General features: G+C 55.1%; 2 protein-coding genes across 2 annotated transcripts; both read right to left on the bottom strand.

Moving 5' to 3' along the window:
- Positions 1 to 157: 157 nt before the first annotated feature.
- Positions 158 to 11,187, bottom strand: VOLCADRAFT_91396 (uncharacterized protein; the record flags this gene model as incomplete). Its single annotated transcript, XM_002950875.1, has 13 exons — positions 158 to 225; positions 693 to 704; positions 1,556 to 1,713; positions 2,292 to 2,443; positions 2,611 to 2,850; positions 3,775 to 4,001; positions 4,160 to 4,328; positions 4,448 to 4,459; positions 4,725 to 4,828; positions 5,150 to 5,261; positions 5,580 to 6,179; positions 10,564 to 10,840; positions 11,075 to 11,187. The coding sequence occupies 13 exons, from the start codon at positions 11,185 to 11,187 to the stop codon at positions 158 to 160; spliced, it is 2,244 nt and encodes a 747-aa protein (XP_002950921.1).
- Positions 11,188 to 11,815: 628 nt separating this feature from the next.
- VOLCADRAFT_117713 (uncharacterized protein) lies at positions 11,816 to 26,683 on the bottom strand (the record flags this gene model as incomplete). Its single annotated transcript, XM_002950874.1, has 22 exons — positions 11,816 to 12,448; positions 12,587 to 13,196; positions 13,527 to 13,672; positions 14,005 to 14,144; positions 14,378 to 14,511; positions 16,897 to 17,037; positions 17,505 to 17,640; positions 17,827 to 17,873; positions 18,369 to 18,544; positions 18,981 to 19,174; positions 19,307 to 19,402; positions 19,934 to 20,029; positions 20,480 to 20,695; positions 20,859 to 21,077; positions 21,351 to 21,652; positions 22,671 to 22,848; positions 23,197 to 23,267; positions 23,658 to 23,787; positions 24,392 to 24,495; positions 24,700 to 24,844; positions 25,259 to 25,409; positions 26,058 to 26,683. Coding segments are annotated over 22 exons (4,689 nt in total), but the record flags the coding sequence as incomplete, so codon positions are not given.
- Between the last annotated feature and the right edge of the window lie 414 nt (positions 26,684 to 27,097).

Below are 27,097 nucleotides of genomic sequence, written 5' to 3'. Positions count from 1 at the left end.
TAAGGAAAAGTCGACAAAGCTTTTGTAAGTTCGATCACTTTGAGCAAGGTGGGATAGAAATTCCTGATGTCACAAGTTCAATACCGAACATGGGCGTATCTTTTATTATTTAGGGGGCGGGACCGGGGATGTCCTAAGCTTCCAGCAAATTCCCAATCTATTGCTGCTGATCATTAATGCCGATGCAGGCGCCACGTTTAAATGTCCCGAGGCAGCGATGTACGCCTTCGGACACGGGTATGCTGGACAGATGGGGTATACATCCATCGGGTGTATGTTTGGCGGGGCGGTTTTAGGAGACTGCTGGTAACACGGATGGATAGTTAGGGCCGCAGGCGTAATGTATATCTACCCCGCATGATGAACAAGCTCAATTTGTTCAGTACGCTACTGGTGGCCAACATGGCGACCGACTCCGTCCCAACACCTTACTACACCTTCGCTAGCCCCCTATGGTGAGTATTACCATACCCCGGCCGGGGTTGTCTCAAGGTCTCGGCGGGCAATGACTTCCCTCGAGCTCGCTTTGGGCTTCCCGAATGGCGCAGCAGTTTACAATCTGTATATATCGCCAAAATAAACATACACAACGTTGCGCAACAGCACTGATATCTACACTGTTGTACAGCAGGGCTCGCTCGTCGTAGTAGTCGCGCACACCCGAACATTTGATCCCTACCAAAAGTTCTCACCTTGCCTGCACTCTGCATAACAGAAGCCAGCGTGGGCAGTTGGCGATTCTCCAGAAGATATATCTGCGATATTAGATACATTATCCGGAAGAATGCCAACATACAAAAGATAGAAAGGGTTAAATGGGCGAGAGAGGCTATTACGCAAATGTGAGCGCCATCGTATCGTGTTCCATCTGGCCGCCGAAAAGGCCTCGCTCTCAAGATGCTGGGAACGCATCCTAATGCGTGTATATGTATCAACGGTTTGCACCGTACTGTACGACAGCTAATGCGGCTAGCATGGAGCTCCAAAGGCAGACATAATTAAAAAGCATCTATCAGGGCATTTGTGCACATACATACATGTGTTCAAGTGGCCCAGAAGCCTCCCACTCTGTTCAAATCAAATCAAATCAAATCAAATCAAATCAAATCAAATCAAATCAAATCAAATCAAATCAAATCAAATCAAATCAAATCAAATCAAATCAAATCAAATCAAATCAAATCAAATCAAATCAAATCAAATCAAATCAAATCAAATCAAATCAAATCAAATCAAATCAAATCAAATCAAATCAAATCAAATCAAATCAAATCAAATCAAATCAAATCAAATCAAATCAAATCAAATCAAATCAAATCAAATCAAATCAAATCAAATCAAATCAAATCAAATCAAATCAAATCAAATCAAATCAAATCAAATCAAATCAAATCAAATCAAATCAAATCAAATCAAATCAAATCAAATCAAATCAAATCAAATCAAATCAAATCAAATCAACATACATACGCACGTATACATGCAAGCACAGAAAACAGAAAACGCAAGACATGCGCCGACAAATACGCAAACAAATAATCGTACATGCACGCACCGGATTTTCGTACATTGTACCATCCCGTTGTACACCTCGTGTGGTGAGCAGGCTCCGGGACCACATGCCGGCTGGTAGGCGGTACCCGGCACCGACCGCCACCACATTTTTCGCATAAGCAGGGGAAAGCACCGTATAACGCGATAAGACATCGCGTCCTGTGGGTGATCGCGCATGCAAGGGTTACGGGGGTTTAGCAGCTCGTACACAAAGTGCGGCACACGTATCAACTACAAATACGCGCGAAGCGCTCGATCAGCATCTCGGGAGGCCTTTTCAGCGGCCAGGCTGCTACTGGGGGTTTACGGGGTTTATGGGGGTTTACGGGAGTTTACGGGGGTCTATGGGGAGTTAGGGGTAATGAGGGGTAATGAGGGGTTACGAGGGGTTACGAGGGGTGACGAGGGGTTACGAGGGGTTACGAGGGGTGACGAGGGGTTAGGGGGGTTTTGAGGGGTTAGGGGGGTTTACGGGGCTTCCCTCTCTGCTCACGCAGGAGGAGAGACACAAAGGTCCAGCTGTCTGAGTAAGAAACGCTCCCACGTTACGTTCACCGCTGTTTAAGTGACTTCGTTGAAACAGCGTGATGAGGCAGCAGTGCATGCATGTGTGTGTTTGTAAGAGTATCCATACGAAGTCGTGACGGCGTCCATACCCATGTGACGGTGTTAATTCCTTCGTTTTCCTTCGTTGCGCTTAAAGTAGTAAACGTATAGAGTAAACATGGTGTGTGTACCCCTGCCCCTGCCCCTGCCCCTGCCCCTGCCCCTGCCCCTGCCCCTGCCCCTGCCCCTGCCCCTGCCCCTGCCCCTGCCCCTGCCCCTGCCCCTGCCCCTGCCCCTGCCCCTGCCCCTGCCCCTGCCCCTGCCCCTGCCCCTGCCCCTGCAGCTGCATTAGGGAGTATGTGTTGTGATGGCCACAGAAAGTTCCAACCAACCGCGAAGGTTAAGCCACATACCGTGCATGTGTATTGAGGCGTAGACAAGACAACACACATACATACATGCACACACACAAACACGCACACACATCAGCAGATAGAAGCAAAAGCTTACCGCGTTTCGTGCACTTGCCTGGAAGTTGTAGAACGAAAAGAGTTCGTCGACAGACGTCTGGTGTCTGCCCAGGTACGCATATGTATTTCCCCACACAACCGTTTCGTAACACGCACACACAAATAGACATACAAACGCATGCACAAATATGCAAAGATACCTCCCCTCATCGCGCACCATTATTGCCAGCAGCCAGAAAGGAAATGAAATCGGGATTCTCCCATAGGAACTTATCAAAGCCTGTCGGGCGACATGTGTTGGGCGACATGTATGCAAGGGCGGGGAGGGCGGGGGGTTTTGAAGCAGCAGCAGAGGATGACGTGGCAATGAGGTTGGGGGGAAATGGTGTGGCGGGAACGGTCCGGTCTGGCGGCTGCGGTGCGACCACCCAGCCACCCACCGGCACATGTGCGTTCCTGCACCGGCACAAGAAAAACGTTTCTTTCGGAACTGGTGCACGTACGCAGCAAACAACTGATTAACTGCTAGGCTTACTACTACTACCGCTACTACTGCTATTTCTACTACTATTACTACTACTATTACTACTACTAATCCTGCTACTACTACTGCTACTGCTACTGCTACTACTACTACTACTACTACTACTACTGCTACTACTACTACTGCTACTACTACTAATGCTACTACTTCTACTACTACTACTGCTACTACTACTACTGCTACTACTACTACTGCTACTACTACTGTGCTACGACTGCTAGTGGCCAATCCGTTATAAGGCTCGCAAACAGCTGGATAGCTAGGTGCGTTATCCTGTAGCTTGTTCCGCCTGATGTACGTACCTTTACTTTGGAAATCATATCCACTGACACTCGCGCTCCCCCAGGAATCGCTTGTGATGAAGGCGCCAACGTTTTTGTGCAACTTCGAAGTCCAGCCGCGGGCCGCGGGGTTTGTGAGTTTGGAAGGGAAAGCAAGGGGTTTTGGTGATTTGGGGTTGAAAAACGAGACAAATGGAGTTTTTGGGTTCGAAAGACGGAGCGAAAGAGGGCCTCAATCTCATCAGTGACGAAGGCAAAAGCGAAGACGAAGAAAGCGAACTAAGAAACCAGGAGGATTCGGGGGGTAGTCCTTCCTTTCTGAAGTTTTGACTCCGTACGTCGTACAGACGTGCACTGTACGGCTCCGCTGTCGTCGTACCGGCAAATACAGGTTGTATGCATCGACGGGCACCCATAGCACGGTGCTGCTGTCGCCATCACCTCCTTGCACATCGACGATGCTAAGCTTGACCTTCGGCGCCGCGCCGGTAGACTCGTCCAGCTTTACTTGACTGCCGTACGGGTCTTCCGGCCTCATCAGTATGGCGCCCCCGATGCTGCCCGCGACCATCGTGCCGTGGCTACCACGGTCCATATCGTCGCCGGCTGCCAAGACAAAAACACGGATAAGACGAAAAACACCAAAAAACTATAAAATTAGTACACGTTGGAAAAAAATGAAAGGAACTCGTAAGCAAAAAGATTGCATAATGAAGCAGCTGGCAGAAAAAAATGCATGTGATACTCAACTACTAACTACTCACCTATACCCAACTGGGCGTACTGCACTACCTTGCGATGCCCCGGGATCTGGGCGTACGTGGCAATGCCTAGTACGGGAGCGTTCGGCTTCGCTAATGCTGCCCTGTACGAGCCATTGTAACGGATGTCCTGGAAGGCACAATGCTCCAAATCCAACCCGCTATCGGCCACCTGGGGATCTCGAGGGAAAATAAGAAAAAAGGTTAAGGAAACTGAAACAGAACAGAAACCAAGCTGAGGGTCCCCGGCGGTGTGGGGGCCGGGGGTTCGCACGGAGCGGCAACTCTTACTGGGGGTGGAGGCTGTGGAGGGATTCGGGAGGAGTGATGGGGATGGTGGTGTGGATAACAACTGGGGAACACAGACAACGGTATGCAACGGTAAATAACGGAATACAGTGGTAGAGAACGGTAGACAAGGATAGAAATCATGAATACCCCCTACCTGGTGCTAATCCCCAGCAAAACCTTAAGACCAAAGACATTTAAAACTCTAGCGAAACGGTCTACTCAACGGTCGCTAACGGTCCCAACGGTAAATCCATCGGCCCATTCGCCATTTGCTCACCCCGACAATCTCCCCCTGGCCTTCCAGTCCGGCGGCCCAGTACGGCCAAGCGGCCTGCCGGTCTGTCGACAACGCCGTCGCGAACTGAGTCAAGCTAAGTTGACCTGCGCCGCATCAAGTGTGGCGCCATCAAGGTACATATATTTATTTATTTTTAATAATGCACATGTCGTAATAGGCGCCGGCTGGCGTGCATGTTTGGCAAATGCATGTTTCACAATAAAATGACAAATCGCTATAATAAAAAACCCCGATAAGCAAGAATCCTACGACCACGACTACGTCCGTAGTATTTGTTTTTTTCAAGTCATGCAATATAGCCGGATTCCCTAGGGCCGGCGGTCCTACGAGTCCGATGTGCCTTTACCGCCCGCCCGCCACTTAGCCGCCCAGGCTAGCCGCGCCCGCCGAAACCAGCACCCTACCTGTCTGCATCAGGATGCCTGCGCGGACGTTAGCAGTCTTCACAGCTCCGAGCGGCGCCGCCCACCTGGTCACCTCCTGCCCCACTAGCCACCGCACACTGGGGATGATGTCCTGAATAGGCACGGGCACAAAAGCCAAAAAAGGCGGGCGGGGAAGGTAACCCGCTGTGCGAGGCAGCGAATTTTCAGGTTTTGCCCCTCAAGACGTTCAGGTCTTCTCAAACATGATAAGTCTTAGGAAGAAAGGAAGGAAAGGAAGGAAGGAAGGAAGGAAGGAAGGAGGAGAAGGAGTGTTTAAAAAATCCTGGGTCGCTCAGCAAGCATGATCTCAAATCATGTTAAGTTTATACAAGTAAGGTGTCGAGGGATGCTGCAGCGACTGATTCCCCCATGGGGTCCCCCCGGGGCGTTGCCGCGCACCCACACACACCGGCTCGCACAGGTACACAAAAGCTGCCTCGACACCGCTGGCGGTCTCCCTCTCCGCCGCCGCCCCACCGCCGCCGCCGCCTGCCACCGCTGCCGCCACCTCCACCTCTACCACAGGACTACAAGGATCCGAAGCTACGTTTCGAGACCCTCCGCCGCCACCGCCACCGCCACCACCACCGCCGCCGCCATGGCCCAACGCCGCCGCCAGCGCCGCCGGCCAATCGCCCTTCACCATTTCAATTTCCTCCGAGGTCAACCCCGGCAGTAGCTCCACCAAGATGCCGTATCGGGCAACTGCTGCAGCCGCAGCTGATGAAGGATCTGCTGTTGATGTGCCGGCGGCGGCCGCTACTCCCCTGCTGTTAAATTGTTTAAGACTTTCCAGAAAGCGTGCGGCCCTAGTCTGAGCCAGGGCGGCTTTCACCCACTGAAGTTGCTGCTGACGAGTTGCTTCCGACGAGCTGCTATCGTCTGGCTCTGAAGCACTGCCGCCATCCCTGCTACTGCCGCTGCTGCTGCTGTCGGCGGTGGCTGCGGCTGCTGCTGCTATGAGCGGCTCCCAGTCGGGGGAGGTCTTGTGTTCGGGGCCCAGGACAGCCTAGGCATGGATAGCGGTGGTGTGTGCTTTGGCGACTGCAGGATGTTCGATACTTGTTGATTAAAATAAAGAGTGAGGGAAGTTATGAGGTCCTGATCGTTAAAATCCAACACGGGGGTGCACGGCCAGCTGGCCCGATGGCTCTACTCTTCGGGAGTCTGGAGCCCACTGTAACAACCACACACACGGAGGTCAAGATGCAGTCTTGCGCAGGAAGTAATTAGTATAATAAATAGCCCGCCTGATTTGTATCTTTTAAACTTTCTGGGAGAAAGAATTTTTCTGCAACTACTTTCAGCTCATTAAATATCGAAGATAATAGTATTCAATTTTATTCATTGTTTTTTATTTGGAAGTGGCTTTTCTAATCCCTTGGGCTATTAACGAGAAGATCCCAAGGACTGTTTAGTTTGATACAAATATAAATCATTGAATGAGGTTCTGCTCGGAAGGGGTAGGGCTTAAGCTAATTACGCTGAATCCCAACAGAGAACGGCGGTGGTGAAAACGATGGGGTGGCGGAATGTAAGCGGGCAAATGGGAGGATAGGGAGATAGGGAATGGGGCTAGCGGGAGATATAGGGCTATGCTGGAGAGGATAAAACCCTAGAGATAAACAAGGTACAACATATTTTTTGTTGTTGTTGTTACATGGTCGTGGGTGCGTTCCCCGTACCTGCAAACCACCCTAGTACGAGCCGAGGGCTCAAGGGCTGCCAAATCGCCTATAAGCACCATCCTACCTCGCACTACAACATATACAGTGATAGATAGGGCAATGAAGAAATAAACGGTTGAAAGACTGGGAGGGCAGAAAAGGCTGACATAATCGAATCTTAACGGGATGAATTCTAAACTGAGAAGTTATGGATATGCCCAGGCGGCCAACATTCCTCCCCAACTCATGTGACTGAAGAGGCTAGGATGGCTGTTATAGAGGCGCTGCGGAACCGCCACCTTGTCATTCCGGAGGAGGATGCGTATCATGTAGGAAGATCGGAGGTGTCTGACCCTGAAGTGGAAGCGGTGCTCAAGGAAGCGACGCCAGGCAAAGCGCCCGGTCTAGATGGCATCCCAATTGAATTATACAAGGTGTGTCGGAACGAGATTGCACCAGTTCTTGCTCAACTGTATACAGCCATGGGCCAAACCCAAATGCACCCAGATGGCTTTTTGCAAGGTGCTATCACGGTTATTTATAAAAATCGGGGGTCTCCCACCTCCCCGGGTAGTTATCGACCGATTACCTTGTTGAATACAGATTACAGGATTCTCACCAAAATTTTAACCCGTAGGCTGAGTCCAATACTAGGGCGAATTATCACGCTCGAGCAGTCTGCTTTTCTGCCGGAGCGCTTGATAGGTGCAAATGTTCTTTTCCTGCGGCATCTACCGCAACTTATGTCGACGACAGGACAGTCGTGTCTCCTGGCTTTTTTGGATATTGCTAAAGCTTACGATTCCTTAGATCGTAATTTTTTATTTGAAGCAATGGATGCTATGGGCGCAGGAGTAGGGTTAATTAATTGGACTAAACTTCTTTTATCCGATGCAGCGTCGAAAGCGGTAGTAAATGGTTTTGTTTCCCGTGAAGTTGCTCTTACAGCGGGTGTGCGACAGGGATGTCCGTTGGCACAGTTGCTATACTTGTTTGCCGCGCAGGCGTTACTATGTTGGTTACAGTACAACCGAGTGGGGATTCATTTACCCCAAAATAATTCAGAATTGGTTACAGGTGTGCAATTTGCTGATGATACGGAAGTTGTTTTAGAAGGAATCCAAGCAATTCCGGCTTTCCTTGACTGTATGAGGGTGTACGCACAGGCTTCTGGACAGCAACTTAACCTGGATAAGGTTGAGCTGTTACCTCTCGGCACCCACCCACATCATATAACAATAAATCAAGACTTGAAGGTCGTACATATGGCTACGGCTCTCAATCTACCTTTTACGGACGTGGGAGAAACCACAGTCAGGGACTGGGATGTGCAACTAGACAAAGTCTGGGCTCGGTTTCGACGCATCTCTGTGTTAAATCTTTCCATTTTTGGGCGTGCACATGCAGCGGCTGCATATGGGCTGCATCGTTTTACGTGGCATATGGAACACGGGGGGTTTCCCCCAGAAGCTAAACTCATGAATATTGAGGCTAAAGCGGCCAAGCTTATTGATAGGAACCTCGGACCGGTAGCACAAGAAAGACGACTCACCGGGGTTCCTAAATATTTGTTATATGGCCATCCAACTTTGGGCGGTTTGGGGGCATTAGCAGTACGACAACATGTGCAAGCGCGATGGGCATGCTGGGCAGTGCGTTTTGTGGGAGCATTACTCCAACCAGTCTTAGTGCGTCCGCCTTGGGTGATGGTCATGCAATCTTTCCTACATAGCCTTTACCCCAAATATAATCCTATGTGTATTTTTACGTCCCAGGTGGGAGTGCCTTGGTTTGGATTAATCGTTTTACCGCCAGATGTTCAGCGCATTGTGACAGCGTTGGCATACCTTCCCCCAGTGGAAGATGTTGATGATCACCCGTTAGTTCCTAATGCGTGGTGTTGGAATTTGCCATTATGGGGAAACCCTGTTCTTCCAGAAAAAAGGGTGAATGTCCAGTTAGATAACATCCGCCCAGGACTAGAATTTCGACATCAGGCCCTCCTGGGCTGTAAAGCATTGCATACGTTGGGAGATGTTCTTTGCGCGCGCGAGGCCTTGGATGGAGTTATGAAGGCAACGGACCAAGCAGGCCTAGCAATACGCAAGGCTTGGCATCAAATAGTGGATCAATACCTCCAACCGCAAACCCCACTAGCTAAATCCCTGTGCACCTATCGTAAATGGCAGGAATGTATGGATGCTATTGGCGCTCTTCTAGATGATATTCCAGCGAATTGGAGACAGGCGGCTAGTCTTTTGTTGCCGCTGAGTGTAGAATCTAGGGAAGCAATGGTGCCCCCTATTGAGTCGGTTACCCAAACCCTAGTGTCGAGGCTTGGTTGGAGATGGGGTGTAGGGCCTCCAATCCGATTCCAACACTTATCCGTTAAAATAGCGACTAATATGCAACTTTCACCTTTTTCGATGGCTCGCCGTGTGGCCCATACCCTTTTCATCAAAGAGGCGACGGGTTCTTCTGAGATATTGGATGAAGCTATTCTTCTTTTGCAACGGACATTCCATCGTTTATGGTTTCATTTACGGTGGGAAAATGAACAAAAAGAGGTTTGGTGGCGTCTCGCGGTTGATGGGGTGCCTATGTTAGGAAATTCCCATCTTAGGATGTCGCGCCCAACGATTTGTGGTTGTGGAGGTTATCCAATAGGTTCAGTGGGAGGTGTATCCCCTCGCTATCATCATTTCTGGGCTTGTCCGGTGGCACAGGCAGTAGCAGATCAACTTACTCTTTCAATAGGAATGCCAGTCTCAAGGAAGCAACTTTGGCTTATCCAAGCCCCACAATCAGTGCAACAATGTGTTTGGGATGTTGTGGCTCTTGCTGCGGTGTCAGCCATGGAGCATGGGAGACGTTATATGGCTGCAAACATCAAAACCAACCCGGCACTGTTACCTGGCCCTTCGCTTACGGAAGAAGCAATTTGTCGAGTTATTGTTGACTTTTGGGGCCGCATTCAGGGTTTCGCAGCTTTGGGAATTCCACGGAAAGGTTGGGATTCCGTTGGCGTACATCACCCCTTCTTGAGAATTATATCTGGCAAATTGATGTGCTCGCGAGAGCGGTTACCGATGAGAGGTTAATTATCTGAGGTGATAATCTTTTGGTATATTAGTCTCTACTGCAGTGCACGGCCAGCTGGCCCGATGGCTCTACTCTTCGAGAGTCTGGAGCCCACTGTAACAACCACACACATTCCTGTCTAAATATGGTAATTAATAATATTTTATCAAGCACGGCCTGTAGTTAGGTCAGGTAGTAAACGGCGCATATTTCATTCATTATTCCGATGATTGTCTAATTTGTATAATTATATTAGTCTCTACTGCAGTAATGCACGGCCAGCTGGCCCGATGGCTCTACTCTTCGGGAGTCTGGAGCCCACCGTAACAACCACACACACACATTATTCCGATGATATGGTATGTAAGCGTACCTTCAAATACTATATAAGCGTAGTTAAAATCCCTAGATTCATTGGTAAGGTAAGTATATAAATTAGTTCCATGAGAGCCGCCGGCTACATTGGCTGTGTGTGAACCCCGTAAGCGCCAAAAGCCTAGTTCTTTTGCGCATATATTGCAGTTCCTTCGCCGGCCTTGTAACACGGTAACACGTTATGTGATGTTGGGCTGAGCAATTACACGTGTGTGGGGCTCCGGCACCGGCCCGGTCTACCCCTCCCACGTCCCCCTCATCGCACCGTACCGCAAGAGCACCCAGCTCGCTCGAAACCTTCGAGATGAGCGACGGGTTGGCAGCGACGAGCATCGTATCATCAGGGATGTACGACAGGAGAGTGGCACCTCCCGTCTGGAGCGCAGCGCGCAGGGCGCCCGCGTTGGCGCTGCCCGTGTAGGAAATGAGAAAAAGGTTACGAGAACCGCGTTCCTTCCTGGGAGGTCTTATGCCTAAGGCAGAAGCGGTGGAAGCATCGCTGCGGGCAGCGATCGCAGGGGAGTCGCTGCCTTGCGCAATGTCCGGCCTGTATTGAGTAGGAGGTATCGAGCAGGTAGACGGAACGCAGGTAGTACAGAGTTAAAAGAATTTTAGAGTCTACGCAGGTAAGCCCGACAGCAGTCATGCAGGCAACGTGGCTCGAACGTTATCCTTCGTGCCAACAATTGCAAGGCAAAGCCTTCGTCGGAAAGCACTAACGTCGGCAATTACATTTGATAGTCGATGCCCATGATTACTGTTATCCCTAATGATATCCTACCGTAAGTAGACATCGCCTGTTCGCAACGAAACTTGTTTAGTAGAGGCAACTGCCAAGAGATGGCCAAACGCTATAATGGCGCCCATAAGGACGCATAAAGTGCGTTGCAGCATTTTTCATGAACTGACTCTAGCGGTTTGGATCATAGGATATAAAGCGATGGTCTTTGTGCCAACGCTGTACGGTCTTACGCACGGTGCGAGAGTGCGATTATGGATCATAAATTGATGAGCACAACAGATAAGATTTCCTGGCTTTTTTGCTACACCACACAAAAGGTACGAAAACGTTACGCTGCCGAGCCGCATTGTATTTGCTTACTCGTAAACTGACACGATTACTTCTTCACATCGCTCACAGTAAACCTCCAAATGTAATCCTTTATAGTCGCAAAACTTTGTCCATATAACATGATCGCAATGCTTAAGGATATCACGTACCACCGAGGTACCCGCCTCAATCCGCTTAAAAGTCATTAAACTCGCCAACCTTTTTTAATATACCGTCCTTGATTCATTAGGGTACCTAGGATGCCCAGCCCACCATGTGCGACCGAGGCAGCTTCCGAACAGCTCATTGCGAGTACCAAGCGCTAATCCTTGCGCACCGTCAAACCACCAGATTTACGTTCATTCCTTGCCGCCGTAAAAGCCGCCCCAGACGGCTCAGACGCGTTCGCGCCGCGAGCAGCTCCACCAACCCCCCCAGCGCCGACGCCTCCTCCCGGCGCTCCTGCTGCTGCTACTTCCCTCGAAAACGAGCACTACTAATGCTTCTGCCCCGCGAAGCCGTCCTTCCAGCTGCGCCGCCGACACCGCCCGCAGGTGCACTCATGACCCTGGGTGCGTGGGGCGCGTACTCAGGCGCCGCTTGAACCCCGACCGAAGAAGCTCGGGCCGCTCCTGCGGCGGCGGCTCCACCAGCACTTGACCCCGCCGGGCCTTCCCACTCCGCGCCGCCAGTCAGGCCCGAAGCGCCACGGCCCGCCATGTACGCCGCAGCACGAGCCAGAGCCGCTTCACGCGGGGATAGTCCGGAGGGGGCCCCAGGCATCTCCAGCCGCCGCCGTGCTCGCGGCACCGGCACTCCTAACGGGCCCTGCGTCATCGTCGGCGGGCCACCCAGACCCGGTGCCGTACGGCCCTCCGCTGCCGCCGCCCACAGCGCCTGACGACCAGCGGCCTGCTGTGCGCGCGCGGCAGCGGCGGCAGCGGTGGTGGCGGCGCCTGAGACTGACGCTTCTCCCCGTCCTGGCGCCGGCTGCTGCTGAAGCTGTGGCGGTACGGCGGATGACGACCTGCTGCTAGCTCCTCGTCGCTGTTGTTCTGATGCCGCTGCCTGCCGCGTGGCGAGGTCCGCCATGTAACTCTGTTGCTGGGGGTGCGTGACGGGCCGCGGGGGGAGTGAGCCGGGTGCTCTACCGCCTCTACCCGCCCCCGCAGAACCTGCGGCAGTGGCCGCTGCCGTCGCAGGTCGTCCCCCGTTTGCCGGAGTCCCACTCCGGGGCCTAACCGCTGCCGCCACCACCGCCGCCGCCGGGATGGCGCTGTCGCGTCCCGCCTGCCGCCGCTGCTGCGGCGCCGGCGCCGGAGGCGCCGCGGGTGGCTTTTGCTGCTGTGATGACTGCCGGGAAGGTCCCCTGGCGCCGCTTCTACTCTGCTCACCGCCGCCGCCGTCGCCGCCGCCGTCGCCGTCGCCGCCGCCGCCGCCGCCAGAACCCAGATACCGTTGCTCCAGTGCCACCCTCCGATACAGCCGCATCGCTCGCTCAACTTCCGCATCCAGAGAATTGCCGCCTCCACTACCGGCTGCCGCTGGTGCAACCAGCCGAGCCGCCGCGGCCGCCGCCGCCACCGGCCGTTGCTGCAGCAGCTGGTGTCGGGGCGATGGGATTCCTGGAGGTCCCGGTCGTTGCGCTTGCGCTGCCCTAGGGCTGTAGCCAGGGAATGTCGTACCGGACGAGACGCCGGATTCCCGGGGGGGTGATGGAGCCAAGGTTGGAACAGGTGGTGGTACTGCGTGTGTTTTGACACGGGGCGGGGGAACAGCGGCGCCTCCCCGGCCAGATACGGCCGACTCCTCCAGTCGTACACGACCGCCGTGTGTGGGATCCAGGGAATCCCTGAATTAAGAAAAAGAGCAGAGGGATAAGGGTGCGGTTATGTATGCGTTTGTCCGTCTGCGGGTGTATCAATGTGTTGTGTTGTCAGATCCCCATCAGTCTTACGCCTCCACCAACAAGCCCAACTTGGCATTTGTGCCAGCAACCTCCCCGCCCTCGCGTCCTTTTCCTCCCCTCCCTCCCCCTTTCCCTCCCCTTCCCTCCCACCTCCCCTCCCACCTCCCCTCCCACCTCCCCTCCCACCTCCCCTCCCTCCTCCCCTCCCCTCCTCCCCTCCCTCCTCCCCTCCCCTCCTCCCCTCCCTCCCTCCTCCTCTCCCTCCCCCCCCACCTGAACATGGTATCCTGGTGGAAGGTGACCCGCCTGCCGGGGCGGGAGGGGGACTTGCGGGCCCGGAGCGTGTCGTCATAAGGCCCACCCATATCCGTCAGGTACATCGGATCCAGTTCCGTGTGGGCACGGGGCTGGGAAACCACCTGAGCGGTAAAATGGGGGGAAGGGGAGGGGGCGCCGCAAAACAGCAAAACGGAAAATATCCACTCGTCACTTTGCAGCAGAGGGTAAATATAGGCGACCACACAACCAACCACCCCCATACACACACACCCATCATGGAGAGATAGAAATAAGTTTACTTTACATTTTTATTATCACTTCAACAATAATCTAATTAATGGCGAAGAAATGGTTTTGGGGGCAGGATGTGAACCGCGTGGGGTGTTCTACCCCGGCGGGTATTCTCCCCTCTCCCTCCCCCTCCCCTCCCGGAACCCCCCCCCATTTCCCCCCCCCTCCTCAGCCCACCGACCGTGCCGAGGGGGTTGGGGAAGGGTTTTGAGTCGTTGTAGCTTCCTGGTCCCGGCACGTGGTCCCGCGGTGGCGACGGAGTCCGGGGTCTCAGGGACCAGGCGGGCCCCGTCACCATATCCCGGGGGTCGTTATAGTCACCTAAGGGGGGTTGAGAGAGAGGACACGGAAGGCGGCGGCGGCGGGAGTGGCAGGGGCGGGGTGAATAGGGAAAGGGGGATACGTGCGTGCGTGCATGGATGTGTGTGTGCGTGTGTAGGGGGGGTGTAAAAAGGGGGGGCCCCTCAGGAGTGGGATTCAGGAGTTTCCCTTCTACTATTCTTACAAACACGTAAAACACACTTATATCTGGTGGGGCACGCCTTCTATCGCACCTGGTCCCGCATCCGGTTTGTACGGCATAGGGCCCTGCGGTTTCTCCCCAAAGCTCCAGGCCGGTCCGGCGGGGGAGAGGGGGCTCCAGTACTGCCCCGGCTCCGGAGGCAGTTGGCTGCGCTTCCTGCGCCGCCTGCATGACATCGTACATGCCGTACATAACATGTACACACACAAAAAGCGAAGGCATGAAGAAATACCTAAAGACATATACATACATACATACATACATACATACATACATACATACATACATACATACGTACAGGTGTGGGGAAGTGGGGAAAGGCAAGAGCGCGCCTGTAATTATCGAAGTTTGGAATGAATGACTGAGTTTTGTGGCCGCCTGTCAGCCGCGAACGTGACTGGTGAACGCGAACGAGAATGAAGTCCTACCCTACCCTACCCGCCTCCTGACCCAGCGGGCTGTAGACAGTGACGACCTCACTACTACTGCTGTCTTTGATGCGCTCTAGATCTACTCGGTAGTGAAATCCACGGTACCGGGTATGGCTGCCGACCAGTCATGGGCTACATACAACTCGCAGCCCATCATCCCTAGTAGTAGTGTCGGTAGTGTCGGTGTTGCTGCTGAATGAGGAGGAAGGGGCCTTGGGGCAAAAAGGGCGTTTCTGTTCTGATCGGTGCGTAGGGCCCCGCGCACGCTCTCTGCCTACGACGATAAGTCGGGTCCAGGTCATGATGAACGCCGGCACGACTTGGGAATTCTCCAGGTAAACCCCAGGTTTATGAAGGAAAGGAAGTTTGCAGTAGTGATGCGATGCTGCGTTATGCAAACTAGAAGGGCTAAGGAGAAGCTGATTTGTTCTTTCCTGCACTGGCACACGTTGGCGATATGGACGACTCCTAAGGCTGAGCGAGGGAGGCTGTATATATAGAGAGAGATATTTCGGCTTGCTCGCTTTTCCGAGTACCGGGGCAGAGAGGTTGAGAGAGAGGGCGAGTACATTTTTAGGATTTACACCTTCGCCGATGTATTGTTGTTATGGTAGGGGATCTGGACTCACATTTGGAATTGTTTGAAGGTAAGGAATCGGACGAGGCTGCGCTCATCATGAGGCATCTCGGGCGTCTCTTGGTCGCCTTGTAAACCGCGTAAAACCACCTGCCAGTCATCTTCTGAAATTGATAAGTCGCAGAGTGCTGCGCCATCGTCGTCGAATAGCAATTCAGGAAATGACATGTTTATGATCAACATTTTTGGTTGTCAAAATGAGCGGAAAAAAGCGAGTTTTGCAGCTGCTTCCGGCATGGGCGGCTCCATGCTGCACCGTACCAATCGCACATCGTTCACGAACAACCGCCAACATAAGTCGTTCTCTGGACTACGATATTTCTTTTGGGGCTTTTTAGTAAGTTCTAGCAAAGTCGTGGCGTTTAAAATTGGATATTGGACGAAATGTGTCCGTTGATTCGCGGACGCGCAGGCAAGCTTATGGACTTTGCAGAGATTTCCCTGTTTACACTGCAACACATATAGCCGGGTTGAAAATTTTTAATACTGCAGCAAGTTCAATCTGGTTAACATGCGATAGTCATTTTTGCGGTTAGGGAGTTGTTTACTCTTTTTCACTCTGGTTACGCCGAAAACCGCGCCCGCCGGTAAGGCTTGTTGGAAATGATTGACACTCATATACCAGGGAATGGTAGCCACAGAAATAGGACCCGGCTGGGGTCCGGCGCTTTGTTGGTTTTAACAAGGCTCAACCTGCTGCTGTGCTTCTGGCTTCAATGTTCATATAATACATCTTTCACAATCTTACCACGCGAATAATCCGTCTTGCTTTGTTTTCCCGCTAAAACCGACCCCGTTTTTTGGGCCGCACAGCTACGTCGCTTTTCACAACTTGACGAAGACTACAACTCGACAGGCAATCACCCAATTATGCATCATGCAAAGTGACGAAACAAGATGCTACCGGCCGTACTTGCCAGCAGCAACATGTGTGAAAGTGATGGGATGGAACTAGGATGAAACTTCTTTTCATCATGTGTGGATTTCGCGCGATGGTTGCTGATTATCTAAGCTATGAAGCTATGAAACTTCCATTCGTCCCGTCCTTTCTTTTTCCTCAACCAGCTGAACTTTACATGCTGTCACCAGCACAACTTTCAACCATTCCGCTTTCCTTCCTTGTATCTTTTGGATATATTGTTCCAAGCGGGATCTGCAATCCCACTTTTCTCCGCACAAGCACCTTCCGGCCGGCGTCTTAGCTTCCAAAAAGGAGTCGCTATAAGCTTCTCACGAAAGATGGAACAATAACAGGTACAACTTACCCAAACGAAACAGCCCTAGGAACACTGCCACAAGAAAGCCGTTTCGCGCGAGCAGTACGGCAACCGCACAACGAACAAGCACTGCTTCTAGAAGATATTTTCTCTAATTCAGCACGTCTTCTGCTAGTACTGTGAACCACCTAAAAAACGGAGTAGAAGCCCCCCAGTATTCCCTTTCCCCCCCACACACATTCATCCCCATCCAACCCCAGCCCACCTGCTCCTGGGCTTCGCTCCCATGGAGTAGGCAGGGCCACCGGCGGCGGGCGAGCTGTAGTACTCTCCAGGACCGGGACCCTCTAGACCAGAAGGCTCCGCCAGGCGCTGAGATATCGACCAGGCGGGGCCGGAGGGGCCACTGCACCGAAAGAATGGGTGGGGGTGTGTGAAACGGGTCGAATGGGGGTTACGGAAGTGGTAAGAGGTTGAAGAAGAGATTTAAGAAGAGATTTAAGAAGAGATTTAAAAAGAGATTTAAAAAGATGTTGTAGAGATTTTAGGCAGGCGGGCCTCCCAAAGATAGGAGAGGCGGGGAAGGGCGCCCCGGGGAGAGGGGAGCGGGGAAAAAAGCCAAAATGGATGGCAGATGTGCGGGGGGGGGTAAGGGGCGAGGGAAGTCAATCATTCGCACCACAACCACCCCTCCACCCGCCACCACACCCCTATAAGAACCCCAAACCTCTTCACACCCAACCAAACGTCCCATGGGCTCATGGGGCCATGCATAGCCCCCTAAACTACTATAGACCCGTTCACGCGCAACAAGGAAAACCTCCAGATGATGTCGTACGGACATCCCCATGCCATGTAAAACATTAGCCGTACCCGTCAGCAGCGCCGTAGTCGCCCGGCGCCGGCGTCGGCTCCTGTTCCGGTTGTCGTACTTGCGGCGCGATGGTAAACGCCGGGCCGTCGGGGTTGCCGCTGGGGGAGTAAGCCCCAGGACCGGGACTCTCCCCGCCTCCAGTGGGGGAAGCGTGTCGGCCCGCCATTGTGTATGCGGGCCCGGTGGGAGACCCATCTGGATTGCCGTACTCCCCGGGTCCAGGCACGCCTTCGGCCGGGTTCCGGGATGGGGTTCGCGTACGGAAGGTGTATGCGGGACCGGTGCGGCCCAGGGGTTCCGGATCTGGATTGCCGTACATACCGGGCCCGGGAATGCTCGGGTCGGCGGGGGAACCGCCCTTGGCGTGCCTGTTGGCGGAACGGTTGTTTTTTTTGCGCGCGCGTGTATGAGTGTGTGTGTGTGTGTTGATGGAGGGTTTAGAGGAACCATGCTGATATTGCTGCTGACTATTGTGATGCAAAAGTACGGCAAAAACTTGAGAGGATATTGCAAAGCAACGAACAATCTAAACTGTTGAGGTCCAACAGCATCACACACACCGGGTACCGGAGTGTGGAGGCGATGTGGAGGTGTGCACTGCGACGGTTTTCAACACACTACCTCGCACTTGGTCTATGATTCTTACCCCGATGGATTGGAAGCACACACCACGGAAGCAAACACACACGCACGCGCATGCACGGGCCTCCCCTCCCTTTCCCCCCCAAACACACACACACACACACAGGGGTACAAACGGTTTGTCGAGCAATTCCGCCTCGCGGCTCAGTTCACTCAAGGCACCATCCCCCCACTACCACCCCCACCCACTACCACCCACCCCCACCCCAACCCCGCCCCACCTGCCCTGGATGGTGAAGGCGGGGCCGCTAGGCCCTCCAGACAGCTGCTGGTAGTCCGCGGGGCCGGGGCCGTCAACCGCCGCCGCCGAGGGGGCGGGAGGCCGGGTACGGAATGTGTATGCCGGACCCCGGGGGGAGCTGGGGAGGGAGTACATGCCGGGCCCGGGGCCTGAGGGCTGTGTGTGTGTGGGGGGGTACGGTAACGCAGCGTGGGGGTAACGGCGGGGGGGTTGGTGTGTGTTGTGTGTTGTGTGTGTAACTGAGCCAGGCTGGTGTAAAAGTATATCAGGGGATCGCAACCCTTTCGCAAAAGAAGGGGCGAATGGAGACGTCCAAAGGGCGAATGGCGGCAGCGAGAGAGTTTGCACCGGGGGGAAAGGCAGGTGGGGAAGAGGCGTGGGAGAGGTGGGTAGCGGGTCGGGTTCTGTGTGTATTTGCGTGTGGTGGTTGTTGGAATGTGACCGGACCAGCAAAGCGCCACGGACCCCCCCTTCCCCTTCGCGTCCCATTATCCTATCACTGCTGTCACCATTCACACTGGTACTATGTGTATGCGAGTGTGTCGGTCACTTTCCGACAGTGGTGACGGGCAAACGAGATCCCCCTACCGACCTCCCGGGACAGCGGCTCCGCAGCAGCCCGAGCTCTCATTGTGTATGCCGGGCCGCGGGGGGACGCGGGCAGCTCATAGGCGCCCGGGGGGGGGACGTCGGGGACTTGAGGGGCAACGGGACGAGCACCCATGGTCCAGGCAGGGCCGCGATCCACGTCACCGCCGCCAGCAGAGGCGTCGTACTCGCCCGGACCTGTACGGCCGGCCGTACACGACACGACGCGTAATTTTTAAATAAATAAGCACAAGTCATGGGCCACGGTCAGTGACGCGTAGCCCGCTGTACTGACAACAGCAACAACGATAAGAACATACATATAGTCACCTGGAGATGGTGACGGTGTTTCCCGCTCCCTAGGTCGGGCCCGCAAAGTGAAGGCGGGGGCTCCGGGCAGCCCGGGGTTGTCCGGGTTGTAGGCGCCTGGGGGGGGGGAGGTGGGGGTGGGCGGGAGGCGGAGGTGGGCGGGAGGCGGAGGTGGGCGCGGCAGATAGATAGATAGATAGATAGATAGATAGATAGATAGATAGATAGATAGATAGATAGATAGATAGATAGATAGAAAAATAGATAGATAGATAGGTAGGTAGGTAGGTAGGTAGGTAGATAGATGGAGGTCCGGTTCCTTCTTGGCTTTGCGCCACATACACACCTATACACACATGTCTCTACATCGCCTTACCTTAAAAAAACCAAAAGAAAACCAACCATAACAACACATAAAGCACATGCACACACACACACAAAACGTCGTACATCTAGCCTACATCAACACATTTACTCAAAATGAGATTGTAATCTCGCGTACGACACAATCCCTTTGCAGAACACACCGACCAAAAAAACACAAGCACTCTCAGAACACAAAGCGCAAACACACACACACACACACACGATGACACTCTCTCTCTCTCCCCTTTAAGACACACGATGACACACCACCCAAGCACTCACCTGGACCCACGAAGGTCAGCTGCGGCTCCGGATCCGCGGCCCTTCCCCGGATGGAGAAGGCGGGCCCGCGGGGACCTGGGTGCCGGGGGTAGTCACCTGACGACGCGATGCCAGCAGCGGCAGCAACAGCAGCAGCGGCGGCGGCGGGCAGAGGTAACGGCACACTAGTCGACGGCAGCTCTAGCACGACAGCAGGACAGCGCGACCGCACGACGATGACGACGACGATACCTCTTTTCACGAGGTTCGCGACGGACCCCCAGCTCGAAGTCCTGAAGCTTTTCACCGAGGCCCCCAAAAACCCCCCGACCCTCTCTTTCTCTCTCTCTCTGTCGTCCTTCGCCTTCAAAAAAACATTCCTTAACCATACTCCCTACACTATTTTCTCCACAACACAACATTCTCTCCACGACATCCACTCTTCAACATTCTCTCTTCAACATCGCGCTCATCTTTCCAAGTCAAGTCCCGCTTACCGGCCGCCAACACCCCCCCCCACACACACACACACCATCCCACACCGCTGCATGTTGCTGGCTGGCTTACCAGGCCCCGGGGAGGGCGGTGGTGAGCGCTCCCCCGGCTTGCCGCGCATGGTGTATGCGGGACCGGAGGGCGATTGCGGCGTCATCGTGTCGTAGGCACCGGGCCCGGGCACTTGGTGGCCAGTGTCCGGGTCTTGGGCGTCGGGCGAGGCGGGGCGAGAGGCCATGGTGAATGCGGGACCACGACGTGGCGCGGGGGAGCTGTACTCCCCCGGGCCTGTAGGGAAAGGGGGGAAGGGAGGGTAGCGAGATGGGGGGGGAAGAGGAGGAGCTACATGACAACGAGATGGAGAGGGAGAAAGGGAGAGAGGGTCATAAAAACACAACCACCTTCCGACCACCTCTCACAACACCCGGCAACACACACACCGTCACCTTACCTGGCGAGTCCGGTCGCTTCGCCTCCACCGGCCGCCCCCGCATGGTGTACGACGGCCCGCCCGGTTGCGTCACTACGCCACTATCGTACTCCCCAGGTGCGGGAAGATCGACCCGTGGGTCAGGTTCCACGACGCGGCCAGCCATGGTGAAGGCGGGACCGGGGCTCAGGGCCGGGTCAGTGGGGCTGTAGGCGCCGGGCCCCGGCGAGTCAGGCGGATCTGAAAACACAGCATGGGGGTAAATGCTACTAAGATACTAGTACATCATGTAATGTAATGTAGCGTAATGTTACAGAGTGGGAGGCTTCTGGGCCGCTTCATGCAAATGGCGGAGGGTGAACCAGATGGAGGACAACTGGGTGGACAACTGCCGCCTGATAGCTAATATGAGGATGGGAACGGGGATGGGTTGGGCGGGCACTCGCCCGCCCTCCGAAACCACCCTCCAAAACTTCTCCCCCAGTCTCACCGCCCCTCCCAACCCAACCCAACCTCGGGCCACGGGCCGGCCTAGCAGTGTGTATGCGGGCCCCCCGCCACCACCAGCCTCCCCAGCCGCCCTGCCCTCCTCCGGGTGGTAGGTTCCAGGTCCGGGGCTAGGTGGAGGGGACCGCTCTCGAGGCCGGGCGCCGAAGGTGAAGGCCGGGCCGGGGGGCGAGGCGGGGCCGGCAGCTGCACCGGGCTGTGGGTCGTAGGCGCCGGGGCCGGGCAGATGCTCGGCGTCGCGGTTGGCGGGGCCAGGGCTGGCGGGGCGGCCGGCGATGGTGAAGGAGGGGCCCTCCTTGGCGACCGGCCTGGATGAGCGCGATGTGGGTGTTGATGTGGGTGTTGATGTGGGTGTTGATGTGGGTGTTGATGTGGGTGTTGATGTGGGTGTTGATGTGGGTGTTGATGTGGGTGTTGATGTGGGTGTTGATGTGGGTGTTGATGTGGGTGTTGATGTGGGTGTTGATGTGGGTGTTGATGTGGGTGTTGGTATTAATGTAAGGGACGGGGATGGTGGTGGGAAGGGGAGAAAGGAGGGAGGGAGGAAGAACTGGTGGAAGGTCACGGAAGGTCACGGAAGGTCACGGAAGGTCGTGGCAGGTCGTGGCAGGCCGTGGCAGGTCGTGGCAGGTCGTGGCAGGTCGTGGATGCCGCGTGCGCCACAATACCAATTACTCTCAACTCTTCAATATTAAAGGAAGCCACAGATCGAAGGTATCATAATGGTACACCCAATGCATAGCTTGTAGCACGCGCATACATATACACACACACTCTCTCTCCCTCACGCACAGATGCACATACACACACAAATACAAGCACGGGGACCCTCGTGTAGAAGTTGGGAGGTCGGCAGTTGTCTCTATGACTTGTCGATGTAAACCCTAAGTCCCCACCCACGTGCACACGTTCTCACAAAGACGCGCACACACACACCCTCTCCCTCCCTCTCTCTCTAACACACACAGACACACAGACACACACACACACAGACACACACAGACACACACAGACACACACACACAGACACACACACGCGCGCACAGGGCTACATCCCGGGGTCACCTAGAAACCCCCACTGGATGCAGCCTCCATTTCACTGCATAAAGCCACCCCGTGGCTGGCATCAGCGACGGCGACGCCACCACTAGCACGAGAAGGCCAGGAGCTCCGCCTCCACCAACACGTCCTCCACTCCATTCCACAAACACAGGCCACTGCCGCACATAGCCATCTAGTACAGCTTTAGCACATGCGACTGCCGAACATGAAACTCCGCCTCCCTCATCAAAAGACATGATATGCGCCAGCCATTCGCGGCCACACCTGTAGTAGGCTCCAGGCCCAGGCAGGTCCTCGGGGTCGGTCTCAGGCGGTCGGCCACCAAAGGTGAAGGCGGGAAGCCCTTCCCCAGGGCAGTGCGGCATGTGGTACTCCCCGGGCCCCGGTGAGGTTTCCGGGTCGGGCTTGGGGACGGGCTTGCCGGCGAATGAAACAGCAGGGCCTGGACAGACAAGGGTAGGTGTGTTTTGGGGGGCGGGGGGTTTCCCCCCGGGGGAAGAAGGCTGCTTGTAAAGACCGCGCCGCTTTAATGCACCGCGCTGAGTCAGTACCTGGAGAGGGTGGCCAGCTCTTTTCGGTGGCCAGCTGGCCGGCTAGTGTCCTAAAAAGTGCTGTTCTAGCTAGAAGGGTGTAACGTGTATACGAGTGTGTGTATGCGGTTGTGAAGGGATCAGGGTATAGCGGTGGGGGAATGTCCGGGGAGAAGGGCTGAAGAAGAGGTGACCGCTGTATATGGTCTCACAACGGGGCACATGCAGTCTCACAACGGCGGGGGGTCGGGACAGCTCACCTGTCCGCCAAGCGACCGGCAGGTCGTACTCTCCAGGCGCCGGGACATTGGTATCACACTTAGCGTCCAGCCTGTCCAGAGGGACCGACCCGTGGTGGGTCATATGGGTCGAATCGGTAAAATGAACACAGAGCAATAGCTTTCACCAATAAGCTCCTAGTTACACTTGTAAAAAATAACAACCACAACAAAAAATGTGGAATTAGAAACCATTGTTATCGTTATATAGATAGATAGATAGATAGATAGATAGATAGATAGATAGATAGATAGATAGATAGATAGATAGATATCAAAAAGCATCATCCGGAGAAAGTCATGTGCCATCGCGCCATCGCATCGGAAACGACAGCTGAGCTAGGAGGAAAGCTACAAAGCTGCGCACGCATTGCCTAGATGACCCATGGGTCTCGCGGTCCTGGACCGATTTCTTAGGCAGACTGATCAACGCGCGCGCACACCTGCCGGCTATAGTGTAGGCGGGCCCATCCCGCCCAGGTGACGTGGCGCGCCCCTGCTGGTAGTCCTGAGGGCCCGGAGTGGGTTCCGGAGCCCGGGCCCGGGGCCGGCCGGCGATGGTGACGGCGGGACCTGAGCGGCGAGGGGGGGGGACGAACCACGAGCGAGTGAAGGCGATGCCAAGGAAAGACTGCTGCGGCGAAGGGGGGAGCGGGGGGAGGCCGTTTGCGCTCCCAAAGGGAAGGCCTTCCCCTTCGGTTAACATAATATAATGTACGGAAAGGGAAGGAACGGGGAAACAGAACTTGAGGTTCAGGATCGGCTGCTGTGGGTTTCAGTGTCGTGAGCGCAAGCACCATCAAGACCAAATGCAAGCTTTTCTGCACGCACCCGCTTCCATTCACCCCCTTTTAAGCCGTACTCCCCCTCCACCTCCTCCTCCCCTTCCTCCTCCCCTTCCTCCTCCCCCTTCCTCCCCACAGCAACTCGTTTCCCAACCTAGCTGGCCACGTCGCCGCCAAGCTCACCATCCAAGACATCACTGGTCAGTAATAAATATATTCCTGATGCAGCGTTTGTCTCCTTCCCCCCCTGGACTATGTCCGTGAAGCATCCATCTCTGGTATATCTGCTTCACTCACCAGTGGTTCGTCTTACCACCCTTCCTCCTCTTTCTCCTTCCGCTCTCACCTCCCCCTTCTTCCTCCCCCCCCTTCTCCCCCCCCTTCCTCCTCACCTCCCCTGCTGGATCCCACCACCAAGTACGCCCCGGGTCCCGGTGCGTCCGTATCGAACTTGCGCTTGGCCTTGCCGGCAAGAGTGAAGGCCGGCCCCTCGCGGCTGCGTGCACGGCATGTACGGCAGTAAGGAAAGGTAGTGAGAAAAGGCAGCCAGAACGCAGGGATTAAACGCGCAGGGATTAGACGCGCAGGGAAGCTGCTGCTAAGTTGCACCCATGTTTTCCCTCTTCCACGCTGGCGTTCCCTACACGGTGCTTAGTTAGTAGCACCGCAGGGTCTTAAGTGTCTACAGCACTTCACCCACATGCTCGTCTTGGTGGGGTCGTAGTACTCGCCGGGACCGGGCACGTCCTCGTGCTGGGTGCTCTGATGGGGCTCCCGGGGCCGGCCCTTGATGGTGAAGGCGGGGCCGTCCGCCACGGGGCGGGAAACGTTGTAGGCGCCAGGACCTGCCGGTATGTATGTATGTATGTATGTATGTATGTATGTATGTATGGGGGTTACCAAAAATCAGCATCAGCATCAGCAGCTGGGCCAGGGGCATGCGGAGGTGCATGTACATGTACCTGTGCATGTGCATGGCTGAGTGCATAGGTAGGCGCCTAGGCTAAAATTTCGCATGCTGCACTTGTAGCGCTTATAGCTCTCGCAACTGATGTTGCCGCCAAGCAAGCAACAAACGGGCTTCACGGACGATGCGGAAATGATTCAATTTCAGACCGAAATGGTGCAGGAGCCATAACAATATATACGAGTACAACGTGGTTTCGGGGCCATGGCTCCGTAGCGGCGGTTCCGGAGCGGCCATACAGCACCCAGCCGCGGGCCCCCCTCTCCCAACCGAACCAGCCTCACGCACGCACCCGGCACCTTGGCAGCCTCCGGATTCACCAACGCCGCAGATGGCGGCGGTGCCGTACGGCCGCCGATGGTGAAGGCCGGTCCAGTGCGGCCCACAGCGCCCACCGTCGCCACTTCGTACTGCCCGGGCCCCGGCGTGTCGTCTTCGGAGGCCTCCGAGCCGGAGGAGTAGAACATCGCGACGAGGGAGGTGCATGCTGGACATCGACAGCCTTGGGGGTGACCCTTGGCCTGGCGGCGCCCTGGACGCGGCTGCCGTTGCTCCTGTTGCCGCTGTGGCGGCGGCGATGGTGGCGGCGGCAGTGGTGGCAGGGAAAAGCAGGGCAAGGAAGAGGGACAGCGAATGGCCGGCGAAGCAGCCGCCGAGGCGGCGAACCCACATGGACCACCAGCCACACGGGTGAACAACATGGACACGAACGCAACGCGGACGTAACGTGAATCCAAGTGCAGATTGCAAGTACTGGTCCAATTCAAACCCGGTGGCTTTCGGCCCACACGCCCTGGTGGGTATGAAAGGTAGAGAGGAGTCAGACGTCCGGTATTTCCCTGGTAAGACTTCCTCCTAACAATTCCTCTACACGATTTACTATTCAAATTTTAACGCTTAATTATTGTTATTAAGCTTAAGAGTTTAATAATAATTAAACCCTAATTATTATGATAATTAAACCCTTTTTATTATTTTCATTATGATAATTAAACCCTAGTAATAAAAAAATAAAAAACATGCTGCGGTGGAGTCCCTGCGCTATATCTCCTACCAGCACGGCTCGCACAGCTGTGAGAGGGCTCCCCCACCTGATGCACGGTCGAGGCCGCCGCACGCCGCAAGTCCGCCTGATCCTGCCGCTCTACCACCGCCACCGACTCAAGCGCCGATGCCGGCGGCAGCAATGAGCCCGTCAGGGTCCGGAGCGAGGGCGGAGCGGCCCCGCCGGCAGGCGCCCAGGCCTGAGGATACAGCGCACCCCACTCCCGAAGCACCAGGCCGGTGGCTTTGGTAACGCGGCCTCCCTGCGATGAAACCACCGGCGCCCTAGTGACGGTGGCGCCCATCGGCGGCGGGGCCTTCGGCGCTATAGGCGCCATCGGCTGCTGCTCCTTGTCAAACTCGGCAGCTGTTTGTATGAGTGCGGGTGAGGCCATCGACGCTGTTTGGGGGGGTACATTCTGGCTGTTGGCATGGAAGGAGTGCCGCCGGTGGCGGTGCTGTCGATGTGTGTTTGTTTGCAGCGGTGGCGGTAGCGGCGGTGGTGGCGGCAGTGTTGCCGCGGATGTGGCGGCGGCGAGGAAGGCAGTGCCGTCGAGGGATCCGTGGCGGACGATGCGTGTGCGTACGACAGGCGCGTTTTGGGGATTGCGCAAGGCGGTTTGCGTGGCCGCGGCCGCGGGGTCGAGGTAGGCTAGGCTCCGGAGCTGTAGATCTGGGGAGGCGGCGGGGGCGGATTGAGGAACGGGAGCAACGGTGGGAGTTTTGCACGACAGCGGTTGGACATCGCACGGATGTTTGAGTACTCCTTCTCCGCCGCACATGTCTGTCGCGAGTATAGTGTATAGCCATGAGCTCCTACAGTTTGGAATCAGGCCCCTTATTTTGGCGCCCAGTTATGTTACCTGTCGTGTAGGACGGAAGCCTCCGGCTGAACCTGATGTCGTTGCCAAACCTGTCACGAATGTTCCGGCATGATCGAACCGACAGGCGATGTCTTGTTAAAAATCAGCAAAGCGCCGCGGACCCCTAGGGTCCGATTGCTGCTCTCACATTCCGCTGCTAGTATCTGAGCGTCGGTCATTCTCCAACATGTCTTCGTGCAATCTTCTTTTATTAACCTTACGAG

This window comes from Volvox carteri (genome assembly GCF_000143455.1).
Source record: "Volvox carteri f. nagariensis unplaced genomic scaffold VOLCAscaffold_21, whole genome shotgun sequence".
Lineage (NCBI taxonomy): Eukaryota > Viridiplantae > Chlorophyta > Chlorophyceae > Chlamydomonadales > Volvocaceae > Volvox > Volvox carteri.
This window is presented reverse-complemented; position numbering and strand designations above follow the sequence as displayed.